This window comes from Hirundo rustica, chromosome 3 (genome assembly GCF_015227805.2).
Source record: "Hirundo rustica isolate bHirRus1 chromosome 3, bHirRus1.pri.v3, whole genome shotgun sequence".
Taxonomy (NCBI): domain Eukaryota; kingdom Metazoa; phylum Chordata; class Aves; order Passeriformes; family Hirundinidae; genus Hirundo; species Hirundo rustica.
The window spans coordinates 7,901,450-7,928,299 of record NC_053452.1 but is presented as its reverse complement, the minus strand read 5'-3'; the positions used below and the strand labels follow the sequence as shown (position 1 = coordinate 7,928,299).

Below are 26,850 nucleotides of genomic sequence, written 5' to 3'. Positions count from 1 at the left end.
GCTGGCCAAAACCTGCCCACCTCCCCCTTCTTGTGCTCTGTGCAAAGGGTTATTTTGCCAGTCTGGTTAAATCAGTTGAGAGCTCCCCATCCGAAGACTGTCAGCACAAATCCTGTGAGAGCTTGGCTGGCTCTCTGCATCATGCTGAGCCTCCCTGAGCCATCCCTTGAGCCTGTTGAGCAATCATGTTATTTTCTTCAATGAAACATTCAGGAAGAAATGTGTTGATGAATAAAAGCCTGACATTTCAACATCTGCATCTGGAAGGAAATGCAGGCTGGGTAGTCGTCGCTGGGTTGTGAAAGGCACACTGGTGTGCTCTCTGTGCTCAAAGGGGCCCACGGGAGCCAAGAGGAGTTCCTTTATTGACAGTGCGCTTGGGATTAGGCCCCACATTGACGGGAGGACCTGAGACTGAATTCCCATTCCCTGGAGAATTTGGGAATGCTGCACGGTAGTTGGATTTTCCTGCTGCCGCTGCTGAAGAAAGCTGGAAGGTTTGTGGAATAAAACCATCAGGGAGAGCTGTCACTCTTACAGGTGTGGATAGGTGACTACAGGATAAGTAAATCTTCCTTTCCGGAATCTTGAGGTGCACTGGGTACACTTTATAACAGCCAGGGCCACAGGAGGAGTTTCTAAAGACAAAGATGAGCTTGGTATTCCTTAATGGTTTAATTTCTGATGCAACCAATCAAAACATTTTGAAGGCGAGGGGAGGCCTGTGTTAACTAAAATGAAAGAATTTACGTCTTACCCGTGGAAATTTGATGAATGCGCTGTGATTGGGAGCAAGGCAATAAATGTGGTTTATTTGGTGCTGTTTACTCCGTGTTTTCAGGGAAAGGATGAGCCTTAGGCATCTGCTGCCATCGCTTGGTTCGCACTGCCCTCAGCTGGCGCGGCTCAGCTCTGCTCCAGAGCCCTGGCAGGCGCCGCGGATCGCTGTGCCGAGGGAATTGCTGTCAGCTCCTGCAGTTTGGCTTCTGTGCCCGACCCTCCCAGCTGTGCTGGGGCTGTGGCACGTCCAGAACAGCTGGATTCTGCTGGGCAGCCCTCAGTAGCACAGCACAGCAGAAGCTCATCGTGGTTTCCTCACCCCGTGCAGGCTGTTGCTTCCCAGAAGTGGGTGAGGCATTCCCTGGGGTCCTGCACGGACCCCGCAACAGCAGGAGTTGGAACTCACATCTCCAGACCCTGGGGCTGTGTCCCGAACTCGGGACGCACGTCAGAGCGGTCTGTGAAACTCTGCCCACACACCGAGCACGCCGCGCTCTTCTCTCAGCGCCGATTGCCTGGGAATAAGCATCAGGCAGCTGCAAAGGAAGAGTTCTTGTTTGGTTGGGCAATAAGAACTCAAATGAGTGCCGAAGATGGATGAGTCCCTCGAGAGCGGTGTTTGATTGGTGCTGTGACAAAAAGCACACGAACGGCGCGGGCTGCTGCGAGCGGCGCTACTTGCGCATCTCGCTTGAGTTTGTCGCTGGTAATTGTGACTGTTGCCACAGCCGGTCATTATCTTCTGCTTGAAACTTTCCAGGAGAGGCGGACATGGAGAGCGACGATGATGATGACTATGATGATGACTGTAAGAAGTCGTCGATGGACGAAGTAAGGGCGGAGAGGTGTTTTTTGGGGATTGGGTCGGCCCCGGTAGCTGCGGGTTGGGGCTTGTTACCAGGAGCGCCGCTGCCATCCAGTGGAGAAAGGGAGGCAGGGCACCGGGAAGCTTTTCCAAGTTGGTTGTTGGTTGGTTTGGGAGCGCATCTTTACTTTTTTTATGCTTTTATTTTCTCAAGATTAAGAACAAATAGCACCGCAGTAGATCTGTTTCAGGCAGCTGCCTGTGGTGCGTTTTAGCATTGTTGGGAGAAAAAAATTAACATCGGAAACTTAGAGCTTTATTCTTTATCCAACAGCACTGATAAATGTGCTCCGCACTGAGCATGGGTATAGGTAGTGCAGTCCCTTCCCTGCGAGCCACGTAAAAAGAATGAATAGAGCATCAGTTTAATGTAAACATTTGCATCTTCCCATGTTGTTCTTTCCTATGTGGCACTCCCTACAATGAAGCATTGCCTTCTCCAGCCAGGGGCAGTGAAAGTCACCACAGTTGATAGAAAACTGGGCTTTGGCATTTGTGGCCTCTGATGGACAGACCAAACCGCAGCGTTTTCCCTTCTCTTCCCCAGGGTACTGCTGGAAGTGAGGCTATGGCCACGGAAGAGATGTCTAACCTGGTAAACTACATTCAGCCTGTGAAGTTTGAGTCATTTGAAGTATCAAAAAGTAAGTAAGAAACATCTTGAAATTACCTGGCACGTGTTTGGCAGAGTTCTGCAGAAATGCTGCTTGGCCTCCTCTCAATTAGATACAGGAACACAGAAAATGTTCTCTTGGTATCCAGCCAAATAAATCCATTTGTGTTTTGAAACATCTTTTAGTCTAAATATCCAACTTCATCAACAGTAAACATGCTGACATTTCAAAAAGAGTTTTGAAAATAATGTGCTTACGTTTTCTTTGTTGTCCATGACTGAAGAGTAACTTAAGCAGTTTGAGAAAGGTGGTCATAAATATTCCTACTTTTATTTTGCTTCTGGTGCTTCTATAGAAGATTCAGGGCAAGCAGAGTCTGCCCTTCCCCACAGACAAATTCACTTTCCTGCCTCTGTGTGCTGTAAAGAAAGGGCCATCATTTCACCCCCTGCTGGCTCTTACAGAAGATGCCTTGCTAGGAATGCACTCAGTGACATCCTCAGTAAACACCGCAGCATCTCTGCCTTCCTTGATGCACCCCCCCCCCCCCCACTGTTTCCCTGCCCTTTTTCACTTTGTTTTGGCAGGTTTTAATGTGCTTTTGGGGCTTTTTAGTTAAAGGAGTGTACACAGCATTTTTATTCCGGGTTTGTGGTGTCCTTGGCAGAGGACAGGTAATTGTCGCCTAAGTCCGTGTCTCTGTACAAGATTTGGCATTTACTTGCGATGAATAATAAACGTGTAAGAAGCTCCCAACTGTTCGTTTGTATGTGGGTATTTATACAGACACCACACATGAGCAGTCACAGAACCATGCAGGGAGCTGTGCTTGTTCCCTGTAGTAGTGTCCCTTTGGGTGTTGATAATCTCCTCCAGCTCTAATGAAAGTTACAAGAGCACAGTGGGAAGGAGATGTGCCTTCTGGAAAGGAAGCCATGTGAATCCTAGCGCTACAAGTCGATGCAGCTGTTAGAAAATTGTCTCATGTAGGGTTTTTATTGTTTCTTTTTTTCTGTTCACATGCCTTTGCCTTTCTGAGTTTTGCTTTTTGTAAAGATCTGCCGCTGACCAGATTTTTCTCCTAAATCCTGATGTGACTTTTGATCAATAATACGGTTTCATTGACAATTACCAATATGAACTCATAGTGTTAAGGAATTAAATTTTTGGTGTTTGTGTCCAGAAAATCATTATGTGATAAATATGGCCCTAGGTGGTAAATGTTGCTGGCTGGCTAAAGAACAACTTGGGTGTTCTGGTCTTAGTCTTGGCCTGGACTCATTGCTGGATCTTCATTAAATGAGCTGAATAAAGAAGGAATTAAATTAGGATTGTTTTTCAGTTTGCTGTCTATCCAGCTGTTTCCCTAAAAAATTTTACTTTTGTTTCCTTGACCTCACTTTCTTAAGTATAGAGATCCATACTTGGGTTTTATGCAGTTTTATAGTTTCAATGTTAGAGCACGTCTCTAATTTGTTACTTTTCATTCAGAGTTTGTTTGGATTTGTGATCCAGATCTCTGTGGTGATACCAATACCTCACCGCTTCTGTCACTCACATTTTAAAAGTGCATTTTCTGGTCTTGCATCCAAGTTGGTAACAGAAATATTGAATAGCAGTGCATCTGTACCAGTCCCCTGACTGCCCTCACTAGAAAGGTTCCCTCTTCCCTGGCAGCAAGTAGCTGTAACAGTATTTTTCCCCTTTTTCAGTCAGTTTTCAGTGAGTTTTTTGTTCACTCTGCAGTAATTTGCTCCTGATAAGATAGCGCAGTGTAATGTATCACAAGAGAGAAACGTCTCTCTTGCACAGTCTTTTCTTCACACAGGCAGCTCCCTTAATCCTTTCCAGATACTACAAGGAAATAATTGTTCTTATTTTAATTACGAGTCTGATTAAACTCCGGACAGTTGGTAACCAAATCCTTTAACAGCTACTAGCTCTGGTTTCCTGCAGAAGCTCTACTTAAAGACAAGGCTGGGAAATAAACTCTTAAAACCACAAGAAATTCTAGCACCTACATTCAGAATAGGATAAAACCAGTATACTTGTGTTGCTAGTGCTATGCCATCAGTAGGGGGGTAGCTGGAATAAGAATAATCTCAGTGTCTTTATGAGAAGCTGAGATGGAGATGAGCCAGCTGGAGAGAGAAAGGATATTGTGTGTTAGAAAGGAAGAGGGAGTGGTAGGAGAGCAGCCTTTAGGGAATAACAGGAATTTTTCACCATTAGGAGATAACAACTCTTGATATTAGCAGCAGCATGATGGTTGCTGATTAGAAATAGGGACCAGCACAAAAGGTGAGTCCCGGCTCTCCTAGAGGCAGAATTACTTTTGGAAACCCACGCTCATCCTCTGACTCTTCAGCGTAGGCTGAGCATGGTTTGTATTTCCCAGGCTGGCAGCAGGTTTTCCTCTCACAGTGGCCCAAACAATTCAGTTCCTCATTTCTTTGGATCCGCTGCTTCCTTTTTGGCTCCCTATGAGGACAGTGCCCGCCTGTTTCTGTCCCGCTCCTCGGTGCTTTTGTTCAGTTTTATCCCTCCCCTGCAGCTTCGCAGTTTGACTTTGGGGAGCTGGCCAGCTCTGCCTCCTGGCCGTGCCTGGGCTGCTGCAGCGCAGTTACAGTCATTTCTAAACCTGCACGAGGCCAGGCCTTTTCTCTGCCTTACTGTTTGCTTTCAATAAAGTGGTGAGGCTGGAGAGATCTTGCTCCAGCACGGGCACTGATCCCCTCATTTCCAAACACATCAGTGCTGAGTGAGTTGATGGGTTTGACCTCCAGAGCTGTGGCCCATCTAGGCAGCCACACAGCTGATTGGGATGACGTGGGAAGCTGCTAGTTTACAAAAATCCTTACTTCTGAACAGGAGTAAAGGTACTGAAGTTAGCAGGGTCTTCACTTAGGCTCTGTGCTGCATCCTGATGCCTGGCTGCATTAAAAGGCTGTGCCCACGTCAGGCAAAGGGGAGTGACGAGTGATGCGCAGTTTAATGTTTACTCCTACGGGCTCAGAGGAGGAGGAGCTGTTCACCGCTGCCAGATCAGAAAGTCTGACCAAATTCAGGAGATCATAAAAGCCTGGTATCAGCTGGGGATTAGGTCTGAATCCCTGCTGGCACGCAGGAGTTGCAGCTTCAGGGATGGTTGGATAGGGGTGTTTTGTGGGTTTGACAGATGTGACCTTGCCCCCGATGAACCGAGAGCCACTGCAGGCACAGCACTGCTCGCTTTAATCTGGTGTGGACATCAGTTATTGCAGCTCCAGGTGGCTCCCAGCCCTCACATCAGCCTGCAAAGACCAGCCAGAGATCCAGCAGCGCCCACAGCAAGCTGCTGCAGCCCCTGTGTGTCACAGTTGTCACCTCTGGGCTCACCCTCTCCATGGAGTGCATCCACAGGGTGTTTTGCCCCCGCTGTTGCCTGCAGCCGGTCCAGCATCAACCTCAGGCAGCACCAGTGCCCTTGATCTGGGCAGCGCTGATGTGAGTGCAGATGGAGCTCTGAGCGTGTGCAGGGCAAGGTCACTGCTGCCAGCAAACCTGTGGGTAAATTCCTTGGGATCAGGGTGAAAAGAGCTGGTGACCTGTGGGTGGGATAAGGGGACTGGGACTGAACCACGCGAGTTCGTGCTCTAACGTGTCACCGCTTTTATCTCCCCCCTAAACGTGCAGAGCGCAACAAAAGCTTCGAAATGTCTTCCTTTGTGGAAACCAAAGGACTTGAGCAACTTACAAAGTCTCCTGTGGAATTTGTGGAGTATCCTTGACTTTCAGAAAGCAGCCTTCTAAGTCTTTCTATATCTGAGATCTGCCACAGAGCTTTATTGGAATTCAGAGACGGAAGCTGGGGAAATAAGGAACCCAAATGAAATTTGTAGATTTGACTGTCTTTCTAAATGAATTAATTGGCCTGAGTTCTGATGAGCTAATTTAAAAACTGGCATGAGTCCTCGTGCTGTGGGCTAGGACTAGAGGGAATAGGCATAAATGCCATGTTGAAGACCTAATTCTTTGTATTCTGATTGTTAAATTTATCATCCTGTATATGGAGTGGTAAGAGTTATGGTGAGCAAATTGTCAGAATGTGGCTGACTTTTTTGCAGCCACATGAGAATGCTAGCTTGCCCGTCATACCTCTACTGATTTATTACCACACGATTTCTTAATTTTTTTGATTTTTATAACTTCTAAGGAAAAGCAAAGGAACATTCTGATTAGACCTTTTGATGTTTCTCAGTGTCTCTCCTCATGGCTGTAGTTAAGAATGATTGAGGTAAAATAGATAAATAGATAAAACAGTGCCTCAAAGGAGATTAATGGAAAGCTCCTTCCAAAGATTGCCTGCAGCACGTTCTCATCTCTGACATTTGTAGACTCAGCCATAAGATGTGTACACTTGTCATTTCTGTCCCTGTAGAGGCCAGTTCTAATCTCATCCCAGAAAAGCAGTTTTTAACTGAACACCTCTCCCTGCTCCAGAGGAAGATTCACTGTTTACAGCCAACTGGCCTCTGTAAATGTCATCCTAGGAAAATCCCAAAGCAGGAACCGTATAGATAAATGGGATTTTATGAATGTGATATTCCTAATGCATCTGTCTGTGCTCTTTCCTTGCTTACTCTGAGTACTCTATGCAGGAACAAGCAGCACCTTTAATTGCCCCATATTTATCGTATCCCCTACCAAACTGTGGACATCTGGAAGCGTGATGGATGCAGAGATCCAATGAAGAACCCGTTGCCATCCTGTAAAGAATTACCTGCGTTTAACCCCACAGCTGCACTTCTCACGTGCCAGGAGATTTCTGTCAGGTGTTCTGTACCTTAACTACTCACTGTTCAGATACAACAAAATGCAGCTGAGCCGGATTTACCCAAAGGGAACACGAGTAGACTCTTCCAACTACATGCCACAAGTCTTTTGGAACGCTGGCTGCCAGATGGTCGCCCTCAACTTCCAAACCGTAGGTAAGTCATGCTGTTCTCTGGGTTTGGGAAGCTCTACGTGTCCACTTCTCTGGCAGACTTGCTGATTCATAGGTAGGAATGGTTTTATTTGTCAAAAATCATCTAGGGATTAAAGTCTGTTATAAAGCTCTTAGTTAAAATGTTTAACCCAGGCTGATACTGTTTCTGTTACAGTCAGTATGAAATTACAGTGGGGTTTTTTTGTTTGTTTAATTTTATTGCTTTTTGAAGTTATTATCTGTCCAGAAGATAACCCTTACCAATATTTTTAACATCCAGATTTGTCTATGCAAATAAACATGGGAATGTACGAGTACAATGGCAAAAGTGGATACAGGTTAAAGCCAGAATTCATGAGAAGGCCAGACAAGCACTTTGATCCGTTTACTGAAGGAATAGTGGATGGAATAGTAGCCAACACCCTGTCTGTCAAGGTACGTGTGTAGCTGCTGGAAGTGCTCTCATGGCACTGCCAGAGCATGGATACCTTTACATTTCTGTGGGGCAGTGGCCTGGAAAGTGACTATACTAAGCCAAGAAAATAAGATTAATTTAATTTCAAGGAGCGACATTTAATTTGGAAATTCTGCCTCGCGTTTCGCGTTGTAGGATAAATCAATATATTTTTATTGTACGTATTCATTGCCATAGGAGTAATTACAGAATCACAGAACTGGGAAGTGAATGGATTTAGGAGCAGTTTGGCTGTGTTTTTAGAAACAAAGGGCTGGATTTAAAACATGCTGTTGTGAAGTGGGAGGTTGGACTGGAACAGATAGAACACTACATGCTTAGTATAAATAAATGTTTCTGGTTTTCTGAAAGTTCTCCAGGAGAACTGTGGGACCATAAATGTCAGCTGCAATTCATTGCCAACTTGTTTCTCCTTGTTCCTTTTAAAGGACCTCTAATGAAGTTCAGGGACTGCCAGGAATCTGCAGATTGAGAATTACCTGCGGAAGTGTTGGAGGGCATGGATTTCATTGGCAGTGACAGGGGGACACATTCACTTGGTGCATCTCCAGCTGTAAAACCATAAACTTCCTGGGGTCCTGCTACTCCTTTAATGGACTCCTCCATTAGAACAGCCTCTGTATTAGAGTCCAACTGCAAAATATCCTCCTGCTTTCACTGAGGGAAAAGGAGTGTTTCCTCTCAGGCTGCAGGCAGAAGCACAGCAGAGCCGTGCTGGGAGGGATGTGGATGAAGGAATAGTCTGGTGATGTGCACAGTGATAGAAGAGGATGTGCGGGGTGACCTTTCGTGGTGACCTGCAATCGTGGAAGCTTTCAGGCCCCTCCTGTGGGTTTAGAGGAACTTTGTTCTGCAATTAGAGCAAATGGAGGTGGAAGTCATTCAGCAGCCAGTAGGAGATGCACAGCTTTTTAAGGGGAATGAGCGTGCAGCTGCCTGTGCCTGCTCAGGGAGGGCTCTGTTGGTCACACAGGCAGAGCTGGCACTGGGTTGAGATCTGCTTTAGGCAAACCTCAATTGGTTAAGGTACAGTGATACTGCTGCACACTCCTGGGCCTCTTCAGCCTTCTGAAGTAATTGCAGACCTTTATTTTGCTTTTTCAAGCTGAGAGTTGTGCTGCCTGTTAAAAATAAGAGCTGGGAAGGATCAGCTACTTTACAAATTTATTTTCGTATTAAAACTCCTCTTTGAAGAGCCTTTATTAGAATACAAGCTTTTAAGATTGTTTTCTCCCTCCCAGCTAAAAGCATATATATAATTTCTCTGCCATAAACCTCTGGTTTTTCAAGCATTTTTTGAACCTGTTGTTGAGACTAGATAGAACTTAAGAGTTCTCAGGAAACAGGCAAGCAGGTTGAGGAAGAGATCCAGATGAGTGTTCCTGCTGAGGGAAGGGCAGCAGCATGATCTCAACCACATTATTGCTCATAGGGGAATTCAGGACCACAGGGTCACAGGAAACCAGGCCTCACAGGTTGTTTTTCTTTGTCTGCAATTAAATATTGGGATTTTTTTTTCTCTTTAGAGAGGGCTTAGTGTTGTTTTGGTTTTATTTCAAATGCCCACTATCTGATCATTAATGAGAACTATGCATCTGCATTACAGCCGCTCATTTCCTGATCCACCACAGTGATCTCTTAACGATCCTGCTTTGTTCTTTGGCTTTAGATAATTTCAGGTCAGTTCCTTTCCGATAAAAAAGTTGGTACCTATGTGGAAGTGGACATGTTTGGCCTACCTGTGGACACCAGGAGAAAAGCTCTGAAGACCAAGACCTCTCAAGGCAACGCAGTGAATCCGGTCTGGGAAGAGGAAGCCATAGTGTTTAAGAAGGTTGGTGTAACAGTTGCTTCCCAAAAAGCAACTGTGGGGTTTTTTTATCCCTGTCCAGTGGGGTCTTTCCGTGGCTTATTGAAACTTTGCACTTGTTAGGAAGCAGGAAAAGAAATTCTCGGTAGTTATTTCATAGTTCAGCTGCGTTCGCCGAGCTTTGGCTGCTCCACTTGTGGCAGCTGCTGCTGAAAGAAGTGAGCCTGGAATCCCCTTGGTTGTTTTGGTGGCACAGCTGGGAGCAGCAGCCGTGGGGATGGGATGGGATGGGATGGGATGGGATGGGATGGGATGGGATGGGATGGGATGGGATGGGCAGCAGGCACAGATCCCAGCAGCAGCTGGGTGCCATGGCAATGTGCCCTGGCTGAGCAGCCCTGCTGGGAATCTGGGAGCAGGACAGTGGGAATGCAGCCCCAGTGACCTGCCTGGCTGAGCCACTAGACTGGGGATAAAGTCACTGCCCAGGTGATGAGGGCACAAATCCCGTCCACCTGAGATGAGACTTAAACTTCTGAGCTGCTCATGCACTCTTACTCAGACTCAATTCTCTAAACTTCTAAGGTGGCAGAAGACACTGAGCACCATGCAGTGTGAATGCTTTATTACACTTTGCAATATACCTGCAGACAATATTTGAACAGAACCTCTGGATCTTGCTCACTGAGCACCTTGGTTAAGCATACCCCGAGCCCAGGTGCTTGTTTCATTCAGTTTCTTTCAGTTTTCTCTCGGCTAGCGTAGCTCGCAGGGATATTTAGACACTTGGTACTTGCAGCAGTGCTCTTTTCCCTGAATATTTGGCCTTCTGAATGGCTTTCCTTTGGCAGCCTGCCAGAGCTTAAGTTTGGAAACATCCCTTGCATTTTTCTTCTGTAATGAACTTCTAATTAGTGTACTTCGTTTCTCTGTTTAGTTAACGATCGTGCCTGACTGCCCCTGTGCTCAGAGAAGCACAGGCTACTATCTTTAGTAGGTTGAAGATAAATCAGAGCAGCTCTTTTCATTGTGGTTTTGGTTTTGTTTTTTTTTCCTTTCAACGGCTAGATAAATCTCAGCACGTGTTCTGTGCAGCCCATGGAAGGAGCTGCTTCACTCAGAGCTGAACGTTACTAATGCACCAATATTGCCTTCCAGGTGGTTTTGCCTTCCCTGGCCTGTTTAAGGCTGGCAGTGTATGAGGAAGGAGGGAAGTTCATTGGCCATCGGATATTGCCAGTCTCAGCAATTCGACCAGGTAAAACCTTCTTCCCCATCCAGACAGACACTGAGTGGTGAGAAGAGACAGCAAGGCAGCATCTCAGCTGCTCTAAATCAGCAGCCCCTCAGCAGCCTCGTAGCAACCGGAATAATCTATGTTGGGTTTGAAAAAAACCCCACCATATTTCATCAGAAATTTAATTTTTTAACCATCCAGGAAAACCAATGGAATTAAAGCGTTGGAGGCGTAGTTGGCACTTCCTTATCTCCAGTACAGCAATTTCATGCTCACAGGTTTATGCTAAAAAGTACAATTGCATGCTTTTAAGGGCAAAGAGAGCAGCAACAGCCAATTTTGGTGTCATCTTTGTGAGAATGGGACGTGGCTGGGAGTGAAAGCAAAACCTGCTTCTCTCAATGTAATTTCTGCACACGTGAAGGACTGACCTAAATGCCAACTGTTATATCTCTGTAATACCTTTAAATCAGTCCAAAATTACTTTTATCCTCGTTGCTGAAAATTAAAAGAAAAATACAGTTATTGACCTCTTCTAACTCATATTATTTCTACTATAATTAGTGGCCACTTAAGTGAAAATTACCTTGTGTGACAACTCTGGCCACATTTTCCAGGCCAGAGCCTTGTTAGAGATCCTGTTTCAGAAAGATGCAGTGACATTGGCAGTTTGAGCAAGGGAAGTGTTCAAATTCAGTGCCAGATTTTCCAGCGAGGGGAGGAAAGTGAATTAGGACAAGCATATGGGCCATGAACATGCTCCCAGCTTTACTCCCTGGAAAAGGAATATCTGTGTCTACCCTGTGCCTTATCCAGCACAGAACTCACGTGTCCCCATATGTGACAGTTGGCCAAATTATTCCTGAGGAATAACCTCCACACCTTTTTCACGAGCAAACTCAGTTCATCCATCCAGCTGACACCTTTTTGATGCCAGCTGCATTTTCTGCTGGTTAAATGGATGCAGCCGTCTCCTGGAGGATCTGCTGAGTGCCAGGGGAAGGTAGGTGGGAGACTGGAGAGGAGAAGGAGCGTGGGAAGGATTTCTCTCTTCTGGTAAGTGGAGTTTTACCAGAGCTGTTCCCCACAGGCCTGGTCTCTTTCCTTTTGGCTGCAGCAGTCATCAGTTTACAGCATGTGATGGGGAGCTGGCCTGAGCTTGTGTCCATGCTGAAAACACGGTGGAGGAGGTTGAGAGAGCTGAGAACCCTTTGTAATATGTAATTTCTTACTTCTCTGAGATGCTGTTGAAAGTTATATCATGCTGTCACACAAATCCACATTCCCAAAGCAGGATTTAGCCATTAAGAGGGAGTTGCTTGCATCAGCCAGGTGAGGATTCCTTCAGATAAATGCATCCTGCTCCTGACTTGGATCCTGCCACCTCTCACAGGTGTGGCTCCCAAACTGCACGTGGCACCCAGTGCCACAAGGTGGTCAGTCAAAGGCTGGACAGCCAGCTGTCAAAACAGTCTGGAATTTCTCTTTTCACAGATGTATCCCTCAGGATGGTCACACGCATGGTAGGATTTATACACACAAACACTCTGTGGCCATCATGCCACATTGTGTAATTTTTAAATTAGGTGCTGTGTGTGGATGGGCTGTTACATCTCCGTTTACTTTGGCCATTAGCATTGCTGAGTACTACCAGGGTCACTTTTGGAAATTAAATAAGATGTACTAAACTAAAAATTCCAGACAAAGGTACTAAAGCAGAATGCACGAAAAATTGAAATAAATTACCATTTTTAGCATCAGTCACATATGTAAGAATAAACAGAAAATACCATTTTAAACTGCAGTGCCACATGCCTTTCCCTGAGACCCTTCAGGTGAACCTTTCCCTCCCAGAGGTCCCTGGAGCTGCTTGCTCAGCTGGAGCCACACTCTAAATAACAAATGGTAACAGATGTGCATTGGAAATGCCCCTGGAAGGGTTTAAGCTGTGAATTGGTTGTTCCTTGTTCTGCAGGCTATCACTACATCTGCTTGAGGAATGAGAGGAACCAGCCTTTGACACTGCCAGCTCTCTTTGTGTACATCGAGGTCAAGGACTACGTACCTGACACTTATGCAGGTAACTCTGAATTGGCCAGGTGCTTTTCCTACTGGGGAGTGTGAAGGGTAATTGAAGCACCAAATGCATGTGGTGTGGATGCCTTGCCAGGCTGGGATAACAGTCCTGTGAGCAAAGGTCTGCATCTGGTGGATCCTTGTGTCTCCTCACTCCTAGGAGATGGCCTGATTTACAGCCCCTTGCCTGAGGCTTGGGATTAGGGCCAACTCTTATTTTCAGCGGGCTCCAAAGGAGGAAATCCCCCAGGCACGTGCCACTGGAACACAAATGAAGCTTTGCATGCAGGACACACGGGGATGTCATTGTTCCCTAGGCAAAGCGCCACGCTCAAGGGTTGGATTGTGTTTTGGCAGTGGCTCTGAACAGGGGTGGGTTTAAATGCCATGCAGTGAAAGACCACCTTCAAAAAAAGATGGAAAAAACATTATTCTGCCTCTTTCTTAAACCTGAGTGCTGGAGCCATAACAGCAGGGCTTTGAAACTGAAATACTTGCCTTGTTCCTAGATGTGATTGAGGCCTTATCCAATCCAATCAGATATGTAAACTTGATGGAGCAGAGAGCTAAGCAGCTGGCTGCACTGACTCTGGAAGACGAGGAAGAGGTCAAGAAAGAGGTAAGGGAGGTTTCTGAGTCTCTGGAAATCATGCTATAGTATTTAAAAGCTCCTACTTTGCTTAGAAAGACAAATACTTGAAATCCCTGGGAGTTGTATGTGCAACTTTGCTCTGGAGCAACTGAAATCTTTGTGAGTCAGTTCCTGTTATTTTTCAGCCTGCTGCTGGTTCCCCTTACAAAAAAAGACATCTCTGTGTCAGGAGTTTTTCCTGAAGATGTTAAAAATTGCAGAGAATTTCAGGCTGTCTCTGGAGAGGTCGTTCTGCTGAGAAACATTCGTGTGTCTCAGATTACGATGTCTCTAGATTCTCTGTGAGCAAACGTGTCCTAAAGAGACACAGGGTAATCGTGCAATAATTTAAGGGAAGGGACCGCTGGAGTTCAACTGATCCAACCCTTCACAGATGTTAGAAAGAGAAAAAAGAGGGAGAAAATGTGGAGTAAGCAAATAGGCCTATTGTAGCTCAGCTGAAAGCCTTGGGAGCCACAGTTTTAGTTGTTCGGTATCTGGATATATATGGGGAGCTGCAGACTAACCTGTGAACCCCTTTTTTTCTGTGTAATCGAAGGTGTTGTGCACCCAAAATGCACAGATGTTGTTCTGAGCCTAACTGAGAGTCCAGCTGTGGTTTCTGGTGGACTCTGTATGTTCATTCAGTCTCTCTGCTCCAGACACTGTCCCTGGGGCTTCCAGCAGTGTTTGAGAATATCAGCTTTGTCTGTCAGAGGTGGCTGTGCCAGGTGTCGTGCACACCGAGGGATCGAAAGGCTCTCAGCGCAGTCTCTAGCAAAGACAGAGGAAGGCTTTTTAATCCTAAACTGCCCTCTGCAATTCTCAGACGTGCAGAACCTCGCTGAACTAGATTTTGTAACCAAGAATACATTCCCAAAGCAGACCAGATGAGTGAAAGTCATTACAATTCAGTAGCCAACAATTTACTCTTTGTGCAGTGTCACAAGTTCTGCTGAATGAGGACACTGTGAAATGCTCAATAGTATCTTAGACATTTATCTAGGACACGCTACACATGAGATTCTATATTAATAGCAAAGCCTTTTTTTTTAACAGAATCCTTTAAATACCTTAGAGGTCATTTTTACTTTTGAAAAATGACAGATTTTACTGGTATATACAGGCTTATTTGTCAGTTAGAAAAATTCTTGTCATAGAGTGTCTTCTGCAGCAAATGGAAGAAGGAGAAACGGCTGTCAAGGAGCTTGGAAACTCATAGGATAAAGGAGGTTGTTTTGAAGAAGCACAGAAATATTTTGTAAAAGAAAACTGTAGTGGTTTTGGTCTGTTTGCTAAAACTGTGCAATGGTTGAGTTAGCTGCAGCACCAAGGAACAGGGACAAAACTGCCACTGTAAGTGTCAGCCTGAATTCACCACTGTTACCTTCTACTTTAAAGGCACTTTTTGGGTAAGATATTTTGGTCTGTACTTGGAAATCTTGAATTCCCCTGACTGTGTTTTGTGATGATGACATTTTCCTCATCTGTCAGTCTGTTCCCTTCACTTTCATTGGCACACACCAGTCACACCAATTAATAATTGCAACTACATTCACTGGCAACACGGCTGGACAAACCCAAGTGTGTTTGCCAGAAATGAGCACCTGCTTGCACCTGGATTCACGTTCCCAAAGCCCAGTTTCAGGCTTACACACTGGAACTGATTGTGTGCAAAGCTGAGCTGTCTCCCAGCACAGATTCCACATCCCACACCTCTTTCCTTCCCCTCACACACATTTTTGGTCTGAGCAGCTGTCAGAGGAACACTGGGAAGGTTTTGCTTTGCTTTCCTTGCTGTGGAAGTTCAAACTCAACCTCTGTAGGAAATTCCACAGGCTTCTCACAGAACAACAGTGAAATAAGGTACCCAGTAGTGAATTGTTCTAACCAAATAAATCAGTCTTTCTTCAGGCTTCACATTACCTTGTCTGTTAATGGTCAGTGTAATCACATAAACAAAGAATACTGAAGAACTGACTGAAATTCCAGCATCTTTTCTGGATTTATTTACAAAGTTCCCATGACAAATATGACAGAAGTTCCTGCCTTTACTTTTCTTGGTCAGTTCTTGCTTTCCAGCCTGGCCTGAGAAGAGCTGTTTTTGGGGGGATGGAACTCCTGCAGTGTGAGTTTTGCACCTTTCAGTGAACACACTGTAAATCTCTTAAGAGCATACAGGTGGTGATGGTTGCCCTCTCTTCCCCTGCCAAGTGTCCTTTACAGACAGGAGGAACAATCCAAAGGAATTTGCAGAGAATTCCTTGGTAAGAACTCATCCCAGCCTGAAGTAGCTCCTTTTCTCTGTAGAAATCAAAACAGACCATATAGATTCCTCTGTGGTTAGGGATCTCTCTGCTCAGTAAATGCACTGCATTGCAAAAGACGTGGCAATCTTGTGAAATAGAAACCAATTGATGTGAATATTAAAACTGTAAATTAGAGGGCTGGATTACATCAGGCTTTAAAAACAGCCTGAAAGGAAAAATTCTTTTTTTTTTTTTTTAAGGAAATACCATGTTTATTTTAGCATTCTTTTAGCATAGTGTGATGAATTATGGGAAGAGAAAGTGCTTTTTAATGAGATCAGATTGCTTGATGTGGTGAAAATTACTCCTTATTCGCTTCTTGATCCTGCCTTGCATTTCTGCTTCAGTTTCTGAAAACAGATGTTTTATGTCCCAAACTGACAAGTTATATTAATAGTTCCTCAGCAAGCTGTGAGGCAGCATTTCACTGCACATAAAAGCCAGGTCTCAAAGGTAGATAATACCCACTTCCCATGCAATGGGGCACAGAGCTTCCAGAAGTTAGGAATTCTGGCTTTATTTGTATTAAACGTTGATGATCTGTGTAGCAAACATTGCTTTTATTAAATTAAAGAACTGCAGCTTGAGGAGAGCTGTGAGGACAACCACATCTGTGTGTCACAGCTACAGCTTTTGCCTGTCACGTTGTTCCTCTGTTAGATATGTTGGCTAAATGAGGTTTTTCTGCATTTTATTGCAGTTATTCCTGCTTGATGTAAATGAAGCTGTTGGCAATGCTTTTCAATTGCATCATGTTTCTGCCTACAGTATCTCTCTCCTGTAATTCTGGTAGGAACAGGCTGTTGAGACAGGAATTGTTTTGCAATGTGCAGTGTCCGGGCCAGGCTGAAGGAAACCAGCAGCAGGAGCAGCACGGAGCGGTTGGATCAAAATCTATTTTGCCTCTATTGATGCAGCACAGGCTGATATTTTGCAAGTGTGGAGTAATCACGGGGCAAAAAAAAAAAAACAAAAAAAACCCAGCTGTGGTATCCTGCCTCTGCATGTAATGTGATTAGCATCGAAGGAGGAGATGGAAGCAGCTGAAGGAACAAATCCAAAACTTCCCTGAGGCACCATGGCAACGGGCCCCTCGCAGGGACAGCAGGAAGCGGGGCCTGGCCATTTCAAAATAAGATTTGCTTTGAATGACCTTCTGGTTGCTGAGTGCCAGGTGCCTGCTTAAAACCTGCTGGTCACAGGGACAGTTTCAGATGTTCAGCGTGTGGTACGGTGCACGCTGCGAACCTGAGCCTGTAGGAGGCTGGAGAGAAGGAAAAGATTGTGGAAAAATGCTTAAATATTTGGATACCACAGATGTGTTCATGCAGCAGAATGGAGGTACTGTTTATCCGTTATCCTTGGAGTGTAGGTACAGGAATGTAGGATCTTGGGAGTCAGAAGGATGTTGCTGTTCTGTGAGAGCGGTGAATAATGAGAGTGCTGCGTGTATCTATGAAATTTAAAAGTAATCTTGCGTACGCCTTTTGTTCACAGCGGGGATTTGAGGAGCGGTCTCCTGCCAGCACCTACGTTATTTCTAGAAAGATTTTATGGCTCTTTACTGCAATACAACCTTCACATCTGGTGCAGCTAATATATGTTGTACTGAAAAATGTCCCCGATGAGTTATATCTGCTTAAAATACTTTTTCGGAATAATACATGCTCCATTTCTTCTTGAAATTTACCCTGCACAAATGAGCCACCTGGGTTATCACAGTTCTTAAGGATGTCTTCTTCCGTTGTTTCATTTTCGAATGATTTTTAGGTACAACATTTGCAGAATTCTACGCTTAAAACCCAGGCTAAACTGGACCTGCAAATAAATTGAGTCTGTTAGGAAGAATCATGTGAATTATCATGTGATTTCAGATTGACCATGGGGATGCACCGTCTGAAGCTAACAACGAGCCCAGGCCAACACCAGCAGAAAATGGAGTAAATTTCACTGCCTCCCTCACACCGAAACCAGCAACTCAGGTTGTCCACAGCCAGCCAGCACCAGGTAAAAAAAAACAAAACAAACAAACAACAAAACAAAGGAAAAGAAAAAAAAAAAGTCCCATCTTTTCAAAATGAGTCTGGCTAATAATTTTTCAAATGCTTTGTGTTTAAAGAACAAAGGTGGGAAGTTGTGTGTGTTTGTTTTGTTTGTCTAGAATAGGTTAAAACTTTCCCACCACTTTTCTCTGCTTCAAATACACAAGTATCCTCTGCTTAACAGTTGTATTACTGAAAGGTGAAACTGAAATTCATTACAAGCAAGAAAATGTGCTGGGGGTTTTTTTGTTGGACAGGAATCTCTTGGAATTGTTTTTACAACTAGGCCTAATTTATGCACATAGTTACATCTTAGCCCACACACAAAAAGACAGTCTTAGGCACTTCTGTGTTTTGTATTGACACATCTCCTATAGCAAATGCTTGTTGAACACAGTGTTTATAACCTCATGACTGCAGTCTCTGTAGGCAGGGTCTGAGTGAATTCCAAGGAGCTGGATTCATCCTGTGTGCAGGAATTTTGCCCTGACATCATAATATGTAATACAGTTGTGGTGTCAGCACTCAAATGGCTCGTGTGAGTGTTATCAGGGAGTTCATTCTTCCTTATGTAAAACAGCAGAGCTCAGGTGGGTTTTTGGAAGGTCATCTTTCTGTGCTGGGCCAGAGGGTTGATGTTTTCATGTTGCCTCTCTCCTGCTCGAAAGATTTATTTTTTCCAATGATTAATAACTGCCCACGTCAGGGTCTGCCCTGTGTCACCTGCTGTGTTTTAACACTCAGCACAGTCGTGGCTGTTGTTTTAAGAGAATTGGAATTAAACATCTCTTTTACCTCTAGGTTCCGTGAAAGCACCTGCAAAGACAGAAGATCTTATCCAGAGTGTCCTCACAGGTAATAATTACACAGATTACACTGCATGGATGGTGAGCTTCCTTGTCAAGAAAAACATCTTTTTTTATGAAATAGGCCTCCTGGCTTAGGCATTTCTTCCAGCGATGAGGACTGCAGTAACTCCTAGAAAATGTACGTGCCAAGTGTTCTTCCTCAGGTTTGAAGTAAGCAATGTTTGGGCACATCTCATGAGGTGGGAATTTTTTAGAAATTGTTGGAGTCTCATGAGGACCGAGTTACCATCTAACGCGGAAATGGGCAGCATTCTTGTGAGAACAGAAGCTAATTTTGTTCTGAGTGTAGTGAATAGTAGTGGAACCATCTTATCCCGGTGCTTTCTAGCCAGTTAGGCTATTTCAGGTAAAACTACTCAGTTTATGCCATATTTCCTTTGCTCACAGTAAACAAGCAGGTTTTGTTTCATTCCTGCTCATGGCAATCCCTGGCTCCTCTGTCTGAAATCCTACTGTGGAAACACTGCTGGAAAATTGAAGTGGCTTTTGTTACTGTCATTGCAGAAGTGGAAGCACAGACCATTGAGGAGCTAAAACAACAGAAGTCCTTTGTTAAACTTCAAAAGAAGCACTACAAGGAAATGAAGGACCTGGTGAAGAGGCACCACAAGAAAACCACCGACCTGATCAAAGAGCACACGGCGAAGTACAACGAGATCCAGAACGACTACCTGCGGCGGAGAGCAGTGCTGGAGAAAACTGCCAAGAGGGACAGCAAGAAAAGGTGGGTGAGATACAGCCTGCCTCCTCAGTGTGCTGCTGGAGAGCTTCACTCGGGCCTTCTTTTATGCTAGAGAAACCACATGGAGGTGACAGAGCACAGAAAACATCAAAAGCAGCAGATTCCTGGTTAATGGAGGGTGAGAGCGTTGGCTCCGAGTTAGAGCCTTGGAAAAACTCAGGCCACAGGAGAAGGCATCAGGTGTAGAATTAGGGGAAAGAAACACCTGCAGATAATAAACATCTGACTGCTGTTTGGATCATGATTGATCCAGACCGCTTGGGGATCTCTTAATGATTGCCTGGCTTTGCCTCTGCATGAAAACCCCTTCTGTGATTTCTCTTTCCAAGCCCTGCACCACCCCGTCTCTTTCTCCATCCTGGTACAATTTTTGAATTATTTATTTGTTAATTATTTATTTCTATCAGTTTGAAATGCAGAGGCTGCAATGAATTCTTACTAACCTTTCCACAATTACTGCCTTGTTCTTCTGGTAAGGACCTGTATGTTTATAAAGATCAGTTCCTAACTCCTGGCAAAGCATATACACACACAGAGCCAATCAGTGTCACATACCCTTGCAACTGAACTTTTGTTTCTCCCATTGGTGCATCCTTTTAACATCATTTATCTTTTAAAGTAACTAGATAAGCACAAAAGTCCTCTAAACTTTTACATGGAATTGATGTAGCTGCAGCTCTTAAATATGATATTGAATGAACTTTAAACAAAATTATTTTTTGGTAGGGGTTGATCAGAGAAAAAAAGCTGCAAGCCTGCTCTGGCTGCCAACCTTGTTGATAGTACCTCTAAATGTAAGTGACTGGGACTCAGGCCATAACTTGTCCCTGGGCAGGAGCTTATTCATTTCTGCTTTCCTGATGACAGAATGTCATGGGGCTTAATAAGAGCTTGACACTCACAATCTACCTGTGTTCTGCTGCCCTTCACTGTTGCCAGTTTTCAGGCTTCCAGGTTCTGTACTTGAGTTTAACAAACTCCCTTTAATGACTGGCTGTCAACTGCAAGCACAGGAACATTTTATCTGCAGTGTTTTCCATCACCAAAGTGTGTGACAGACAGTGGCAGGCAAAACAACAGCACATTTCTGCCTTTCCTCCTATTCACATCTAAGCAGAAAATCAAGCTGAATAAATAAAACGACTCAATTGCTTTTGAGCAAAAAAGGGTTTGAGATCTTTTTGCTGTGTTGTGGTCTGACAGCAAACCATTGATGATGTCAGGCAGTAAAACCCTGCAGTCTCCTATGTGGAGCAGCCACAGTGGTGTCAGAGACGTGGAGTTTTATGTGCACATACAGACAAGTCCGGAGGTTAAATTTTAAAAAAGGCACGAATGTGTTTTCAGGGATTTTCAGGCTTGCAAGTGCGTATCATCTCGAGCAGCAGACTTCTAACAGAGCACTGCATCCCAAGCAGAAAGGGGATTTTGTAATTTTAAATTATTGCTGACAGTATTTGCCTGTAACTGCCAAGTATAAATCACTACTTCACGGGAGTGCCTGTATCACATGGCCATAAAAATGTGCTGTCTCTGGTCAGGAGCAATCTCTGCTTTTCACCCTCATCTAAAACTGAGCCAAGCTTCAGTAAAGCCATTGCCTACAGGAAGTTTGAAATATTAATTTATACACATGCACAAGTGTTTTGTTGGTGTTGCTCTGAAGTTTCTTTAACGATCATGTCCCATTAAAAACAGCCAATATTTTAGCCAGTGTTTAGAAAGAGGCCTGATTTATTTTTTTCCAGAATACAAGAGAAATGTCAGCTTTAAAGTATGTGTTGTGTAATGGCATTATATGCTGACTGCAGTATTCATTAATTCTGTCTTCTGGCTCTGTAATGTTTAAATTACCCTCACCCATCATACTGACACCACTTAACCTCTTAGCAGAATATTCAAATACAATCAAAAATACGAGAAATAAAAGGAGGCTACCTTGGGATTTGCTTCCTCGGATGGATGAGAGCAGGATCACATTATTTCAGGTGAAGTAAGTCTAAGTGACAGCAGCTGCACACTTGAACCTGGGAGAGAGAAGAGAGAGGCAGAGCCAGCCTTCTGCATTGTAATCTCAGCACATTTCTGAGGAGCAAACTCATTTTTCTCCCCATGTCAGCCCTCCCTGTTCAAGGTTTTGTTGTTTTGACCATCTCCTGCGCTGTTCTGACGTTTCCCAGGCAACTGATTTAGCACCTTAGCATGGCAGTAAACGCAGCAGCAGAGCAGGGACACAGCATAATCTTATTTTTTCAATGTATTTTCCTTGGATTTGGTTTAGTGCTGGCCTGAGTGATACTGGGTTTGCTGCTTATTTTTCTCGTGGGCAGTTTAGTGTCATCGTGTCTCCTTTCACAGTTACATCTATCTTTCCTTCTGTCCTAACAAAGAGTAAAACAGACCCAAACTATTCCTTAGTTCTGCTTTTTAGCTTCCTTGTTGTGTTTTTCCCTTGCCCCTGAGAGTTGCCTGTGTGAGGTTTGCTCCCCAGCGGGTTGGGGTGTGAACTTTCCTTCTGAAGTTGGCAGCCCATGGAGCGCTTTCCTGCGTGTGCTATGCATGGCATTTCCTGAAGGGGGGAGAAAACACCAAATAAAGGGATGTTCCTACCATGTGAAGCATTTGGTAAATGCAGATGTAACGTTAGGCTTTAAAATTTATTGCTGAGTGCTCGCAGGGATGGCTCAGTATCCAAAATACTCGGCATTCGCCCTTCCTGCTGAAGGCTCTGCAGCTTTGAAGTTCAGGTTATGTCTGGAAGTGGATAAACAAGTTCCATGTTCATGGGAAATCTTGGCAGCTATGTTTGTAGCTCACTTACAGTAAGTCTGGTTGGCACCACCCTGGAGGATCAGTGAAATGAGGGTTTAGAAGCCACAGCCATCCCATTAATAAATCGTTAATAATTCATTTTTAATTAAATGATCAAACTCACTCGGGCTAAAATCACCTATCTTCTTGCTCTTTGTGTGGTGCTGAGGAATTTATTCATGGACTACATACAGCTATCTGACTTAAAAAGGCAAATTGAAATAAACAAAGGCAAGGGTGTAGGTGCCTGGTGACCGAGACCCTTCGGGGTGTGCTGTGTCCTTGCAGGTCTGAGACGAGCAGCCCCGACCACAGCTCTTCCACCATTGAGCAGGAACTGGCTGCACTCGACTCCGAGATGACCCAGAAGCTCGTGGAGCTGAAGGAGAAGCAGCAGCAGCAGCTGCTGAACCTCAGGCAGGAGCAGTATTACAGTGAGAAGTACCAGAAGCGGGAGCACATCAAGCTGGTAGGTTGGTGGTGTTGAGCTCAGGGTGGGCACTGACGGCACCGGGACAAATTCTCTTTAAGTGGGGCTTCCTCCTACTTGGAATCCCTGGCAGAGCTTCACTGCCCTGTGCTCTGCTGCAGCTTCGAGGGGCTGTTGTGTCACTTTGTCACCAACACTTCCAGCAGCTTGGAAGGCTTTGGGTGGAAGGCACAAAGGCAACAGCGTTTTTGCTACCTCCGGATACGTAACTCTCGTCTCACTGCAGCTTTTGGATGATGCTCCTGTTTTGTTCTGCCACTTTTTCAAACCTGCAATGCACAAGGAGGCAGGATTACCCAAGAAATAAATGGAAACACCATGAAAACAGCTTCAAACATTCCCCAGGACAGAGGGCTGTGCCAAAGAGTGTTCCTGTGGCAGATGAACGCTTTAAGGGGATACAGGATGTATTCTGTGTATGGTGAAGAAATGTTTTGCATTCATTGGTCCAAGTCAGCTTTGTTTTTACAGCTGGAGTTTGGCTGACGACTAGAGCAGGATCATAGGCCCTCTGAGCTGAAATAGAGGAGCTTGGGCAGATGGAAGCTGATGCTAATGGATATTCGTAGGCAGAAATGAACATTTTTAAGGGGTGTTATGGGAGTGCAAGCTGTTTCTCAACTCCAGACAGGCCCCTCTTGCAATTTTTTCTATTACCTGCTGTTTTGCCTGACTCCTGTTGGGTGAAGTGATTTGTCTCCTCTGCCCAGCCAGCCAAAAAGAGCAGGTCAGAGGAGTGATTTGTGTGTGGATATTGCTCAGCAAGGCCCCTGCACAGAGAGGTTTCCATGGATCACAGCACGGAGCTGTGATGCTTATCCCCATCCCTGTGGGATGCTCCAGGGTGGGTGTATGGACACAGTTACCTGCACCACAGGGGGACAGTCCCCATCCCAGTGACAGCTGATGGCTGCGTCTCAGAGATTTGAATTTTTATAAAAAAAGAACCATTTTAGGCTCACATAGTTGGGCTTATGAGGGAGGTAACTCGTTTCTCATTCCAAAATGGGAAATGGCATTTCTCAAAGCAAAGTTACATTTCTACCATTATCCTCTTAGGTGGTGGCACAGTAAATGCATTTTTTAGCACAGAACTTTTGGGCACTTTTCTCTCTGAGCTGTGCAGGAGTTAATAATCCAATTAAAATTCTCCTTTCAGCTGCGAGATTCTTTCTGGTGTCTTTCTTTTAGAGGGGAGCCTATTGTTGGTACCTTTCTACTTTTAACTAAGGAATGAAAAGTTGGATCAGACCAGCTATGCCTTGTTCTACATTCCTGGTTCCTCACCCTCAGAGGGTGATTTTACAAAATCAGACTTAACTTAGAAGGGTGATCAAACCAAATGGATCCCATTTCCCACTTTATTCACTGTTCATTGAAGTGGCACAGGAACCCTGCCCAGGACTCCTCTGGTGTCAGCATTCCCACCACAGGCTTGCCTTTTGTTACTGGTTTGGCACAAAGGAGATGGAAACCACAGCAGATTTCAAACCAATGAAATGGCTCAGAGCTTTTTCATTCTGTGACCAAAATGTAGGTTGTGCTTGGCTTTCATAACTCTCATACCTGGTTTTCAACATCCCCCTGACCACCCCAAAATCCAAACCATTCCTTGTAATAATCCTCATTACTAGAGGAATGTTTTCAGCCCTCACAGAAAAAACTGGATATTCACGGGAATTCAGTTGGCAATTAGCGTTGTGCAAATTCAATTTGTGGCCGCTTATGATTTTTCACAGGCATTTTCATTCCTAGCAGAGGTAAAATACTCGACATACATTTTGGTTCTCCATTGAATATTGTGAAACTGTATCACCTTGATGTACAGAGAAGTGGCAATTTCTCTGTGAGTTGGATATGCCCCGTTCTGGCTGAGCTCCACAAGTTAATAACGTGTTTACACTGATAATAATGTTTGCTGGCTTTTGATCGTTGGTAATTAATCTGGGAATGGCGTAACACTTTTGTGTCTGCTGCAGGCTTTTGAGGAAATTTAGCTGCCTCTGTGATGTTTAGCTGAAAATACATATTTTTATTTCTTGGGTTTTTTTTTTTTTCCTAGCTAATTCAGAAGCTGACAGATGTAGCAGAGGAGTGTCAGAACAACCAGCTAAAGAAACTGAAAGAAACATGTGAAAAGTAAGTGCTGTTCCCTTTATCATTGGCTGCTGCTCCTCGTGGGATTTGTTTAGGTAACTTTTTGAACTTCCCTTTATATTTCATACTTTAGAGAAAAGAAAGAACTGAAGAAAAAAATGGACAAGAAGAGGCAGGAGAAGATCACAGAAGCAAAGTCCAAGGATAAAAATCAAATGGAAGAGTAAGTCTGTCCCTAGATCCATATCCTTATACAAGATTTTTCACAGCTGATAAATCAAAGAAAGGTCTTGACCCTAAATCCAAGGCAGCCTTTAGTCAGACCTCACCAGAGTCCTTTCCCTGACAATAATTTCATTTCCTGGGGCTAATGCAGTCTCCTGTGAGCGGGGGGAGCCTGGGCCGGCAGCAGCGGTGTGTGGAGTGGGTTTGTTCCTGGGAGCACCTCATGGAGCAGTTCCCCAAAATGCTCTTCATCCAGGCACTGTTCCTCTGAGTACAAATAGCCGTAATGCTCCTGTTCCCGCAGGGTTGGATTTCCATTTGTGAGTTGTCTTCTCCTCTTAACTCCAGTAAAGCTGCTCTCCAGAAGAAATGGCAGCTCCACGCTGTGAGGTTTACTCTGCTTTTGGGATAAACTCCCCTCAGACACTGCTAATGATCCTCCACTGGTGACTGTGATGCTTCTGGGGGTGAAAGCTGAGCTCTGAGGGTGCAGTGTCCCTGTGCAGGCACAGCAATACTAATTTCCTTTATGCACCCCCAGACAGCACAAAGTGCAGTTGCGCAGGTTGATTGTGTTCTTCCCAAGGGCACGGTATCTAGGTTTGTTTGTCCTCCTTCATTTGTTTTGGCAAGCAGCTCAAAAAGAAAACGGAGCATTTTAATCTGGCACTGCTATTCTTGTCGCCAGTCTTGACTTTAGAGCAGTTGAAAATGCAAGAGGAACAAACAAAACAAAAAAAGAAACCCTCCAATGTGTGTTTTTACCATGTAACAAAGGCACAACTGTGTTTGGTTTTCTGCAGGTAAAAGGGTTTACACGGGTTTTATACCTCTCAAGAGAGAATCTGTATTTGGTAACACTGAAAGGAAATTACAGACACACACGATGAAGTGTTTCAGGTAGTTTAACAATCAACACATTAAAAATTTCAATAAGCATGGTATTAAAAAAAAATATGAGAGTAATTTATTATGAAAAAGAGGGAGAAATACTTAATATAGTTAGAGCTGTTCAGAGGGCATGGAATTCATATTAGAAAAAAGCAATTGGCCATTCCAGAGATGCTGCAGCAGTAAAAATCCATTGCGGTAGGAAATGATTTGCTGGGAGGTAAATGAGGCACTAGTGAGAAAGGCTCAGGGATGGACAAGCAGCAGTTCTTTTCTCTTTCCCTTTCATTTTTTTTTTTCTCATTTTTCCCGAGGGCTTTCCTCTGCTAGGTTTTTCAGAGAGCCCTTGAGAGCGGTGAGATGGGAACTCTGTGGGAAAGTCAGCTTCCTCCTGTCGGTGACACGGCTTGTCCTCACTTTGGGAGGAGGGCAGAGAGGTTGCTCATCTAAAGCTTTCGCACAAGTTTGGGAAGGAATATTGCACTGAGATAATAATCCATTGTTTCAATTGTTCTTAATGTTTTTTACACCCAGCCAGGGCTTGCCTAAATCCTCCTGATTTTAGTGTTTCCTGAGGAACTCTTCGCTGGCGTCGGCCGAGGCCATCAGAATTTGGAGTAACTGTCCTGAAACCAATCAACTGAAGCAGCCGCAAATTGTTATTTTCTGTGCCTTTACGCCTCTGGGGGCTCTTGTGTTCGGCCTTTGACCGATGGTTACCAAATAACTCCCAGAGTGTGACATAAAGTTGAAGCCCCGTGTGGGGGCCGTGCCGTGCCCGCCCCGCTCCTGCGGGAGCTCTGTCCCCGCTGTCCCGGCAGTGCCGCTGGGGCTGCTCCTGTGCCACAGCGTGGCACTGTGCCTCTGCTCCGGGCCCTGCAGCTCCCGGCTGGCATTTGGCGCTGTGGGAACGGCAG

At 44.7% G+C, this 26,850-nt stretch overlaps 1 protein-coding gene across 3 annotated transcripts in view; it reads left to right on the top strand.

The window, feature by feature from the left end:
- LOC120751182 (1-phosphatidylinositol 4,5-bisphosphate phosphodiesterase beta-1) overlaps positions 1-26,850 on the top strand; it is a 335,996-nt gene that overhangs the window by 252,096 nt on the left and 57,050 nt on the right. For all 3 annotated transcript variants that reach the window (XM_040060651.1, XM_040060652.2, XM_040060653.2), the window contains exons 15-29: positions 1,541-1,611; positions 2,193-2,289; positions 5,935-6,019; positions 7,105-7,229; positions 7,509-7,663; positions 9,373-9,537; positions 10,672-10,771; positions 12,726-12,830; positions 13,336-13,445; positions 17,641-17,773; positions 18,610-18,663; positions 19,182-19,401; positions 22,519-22,699; positions 24,783-24,859; positions 24,951-25,040. In XM_040060651.1, the coding sequence (XP_039916585.1) occupies positions 1,541-1,611; positions 2,193-2,289; positions 5,935-6,019; positions 7,105-7,229; positions 7,509-7,663; positions 9,373-9,537; positions 10,672-10,771; positions 12,726-12,830; positions 13,336-13,445; positions 17,641-17,773; positions 18,610-18,663; positions 19,182-19,401; positions 22,519-22,699; positions 24,783-24,859; positions 24,951-25,040 (1,768 nt within the window). The remainder of the gene's footprint in view (positions 1-1,540; positions 1,612-2,192; positions 2,290-5,934; positions 6,020-7,104; positions 7,230-7,508; positions 7,664-9,372; positions 9,538-10,671; positions 10,772-12,725; positions 12,831-13,335; positions 13,446-17,640; positions 17,774-18,609; positions 18,664-19,181; positions 19,402-22,518; positions 22,700-24,782; positions 24,860-24,950; positions 25,041-26,850) is intronic.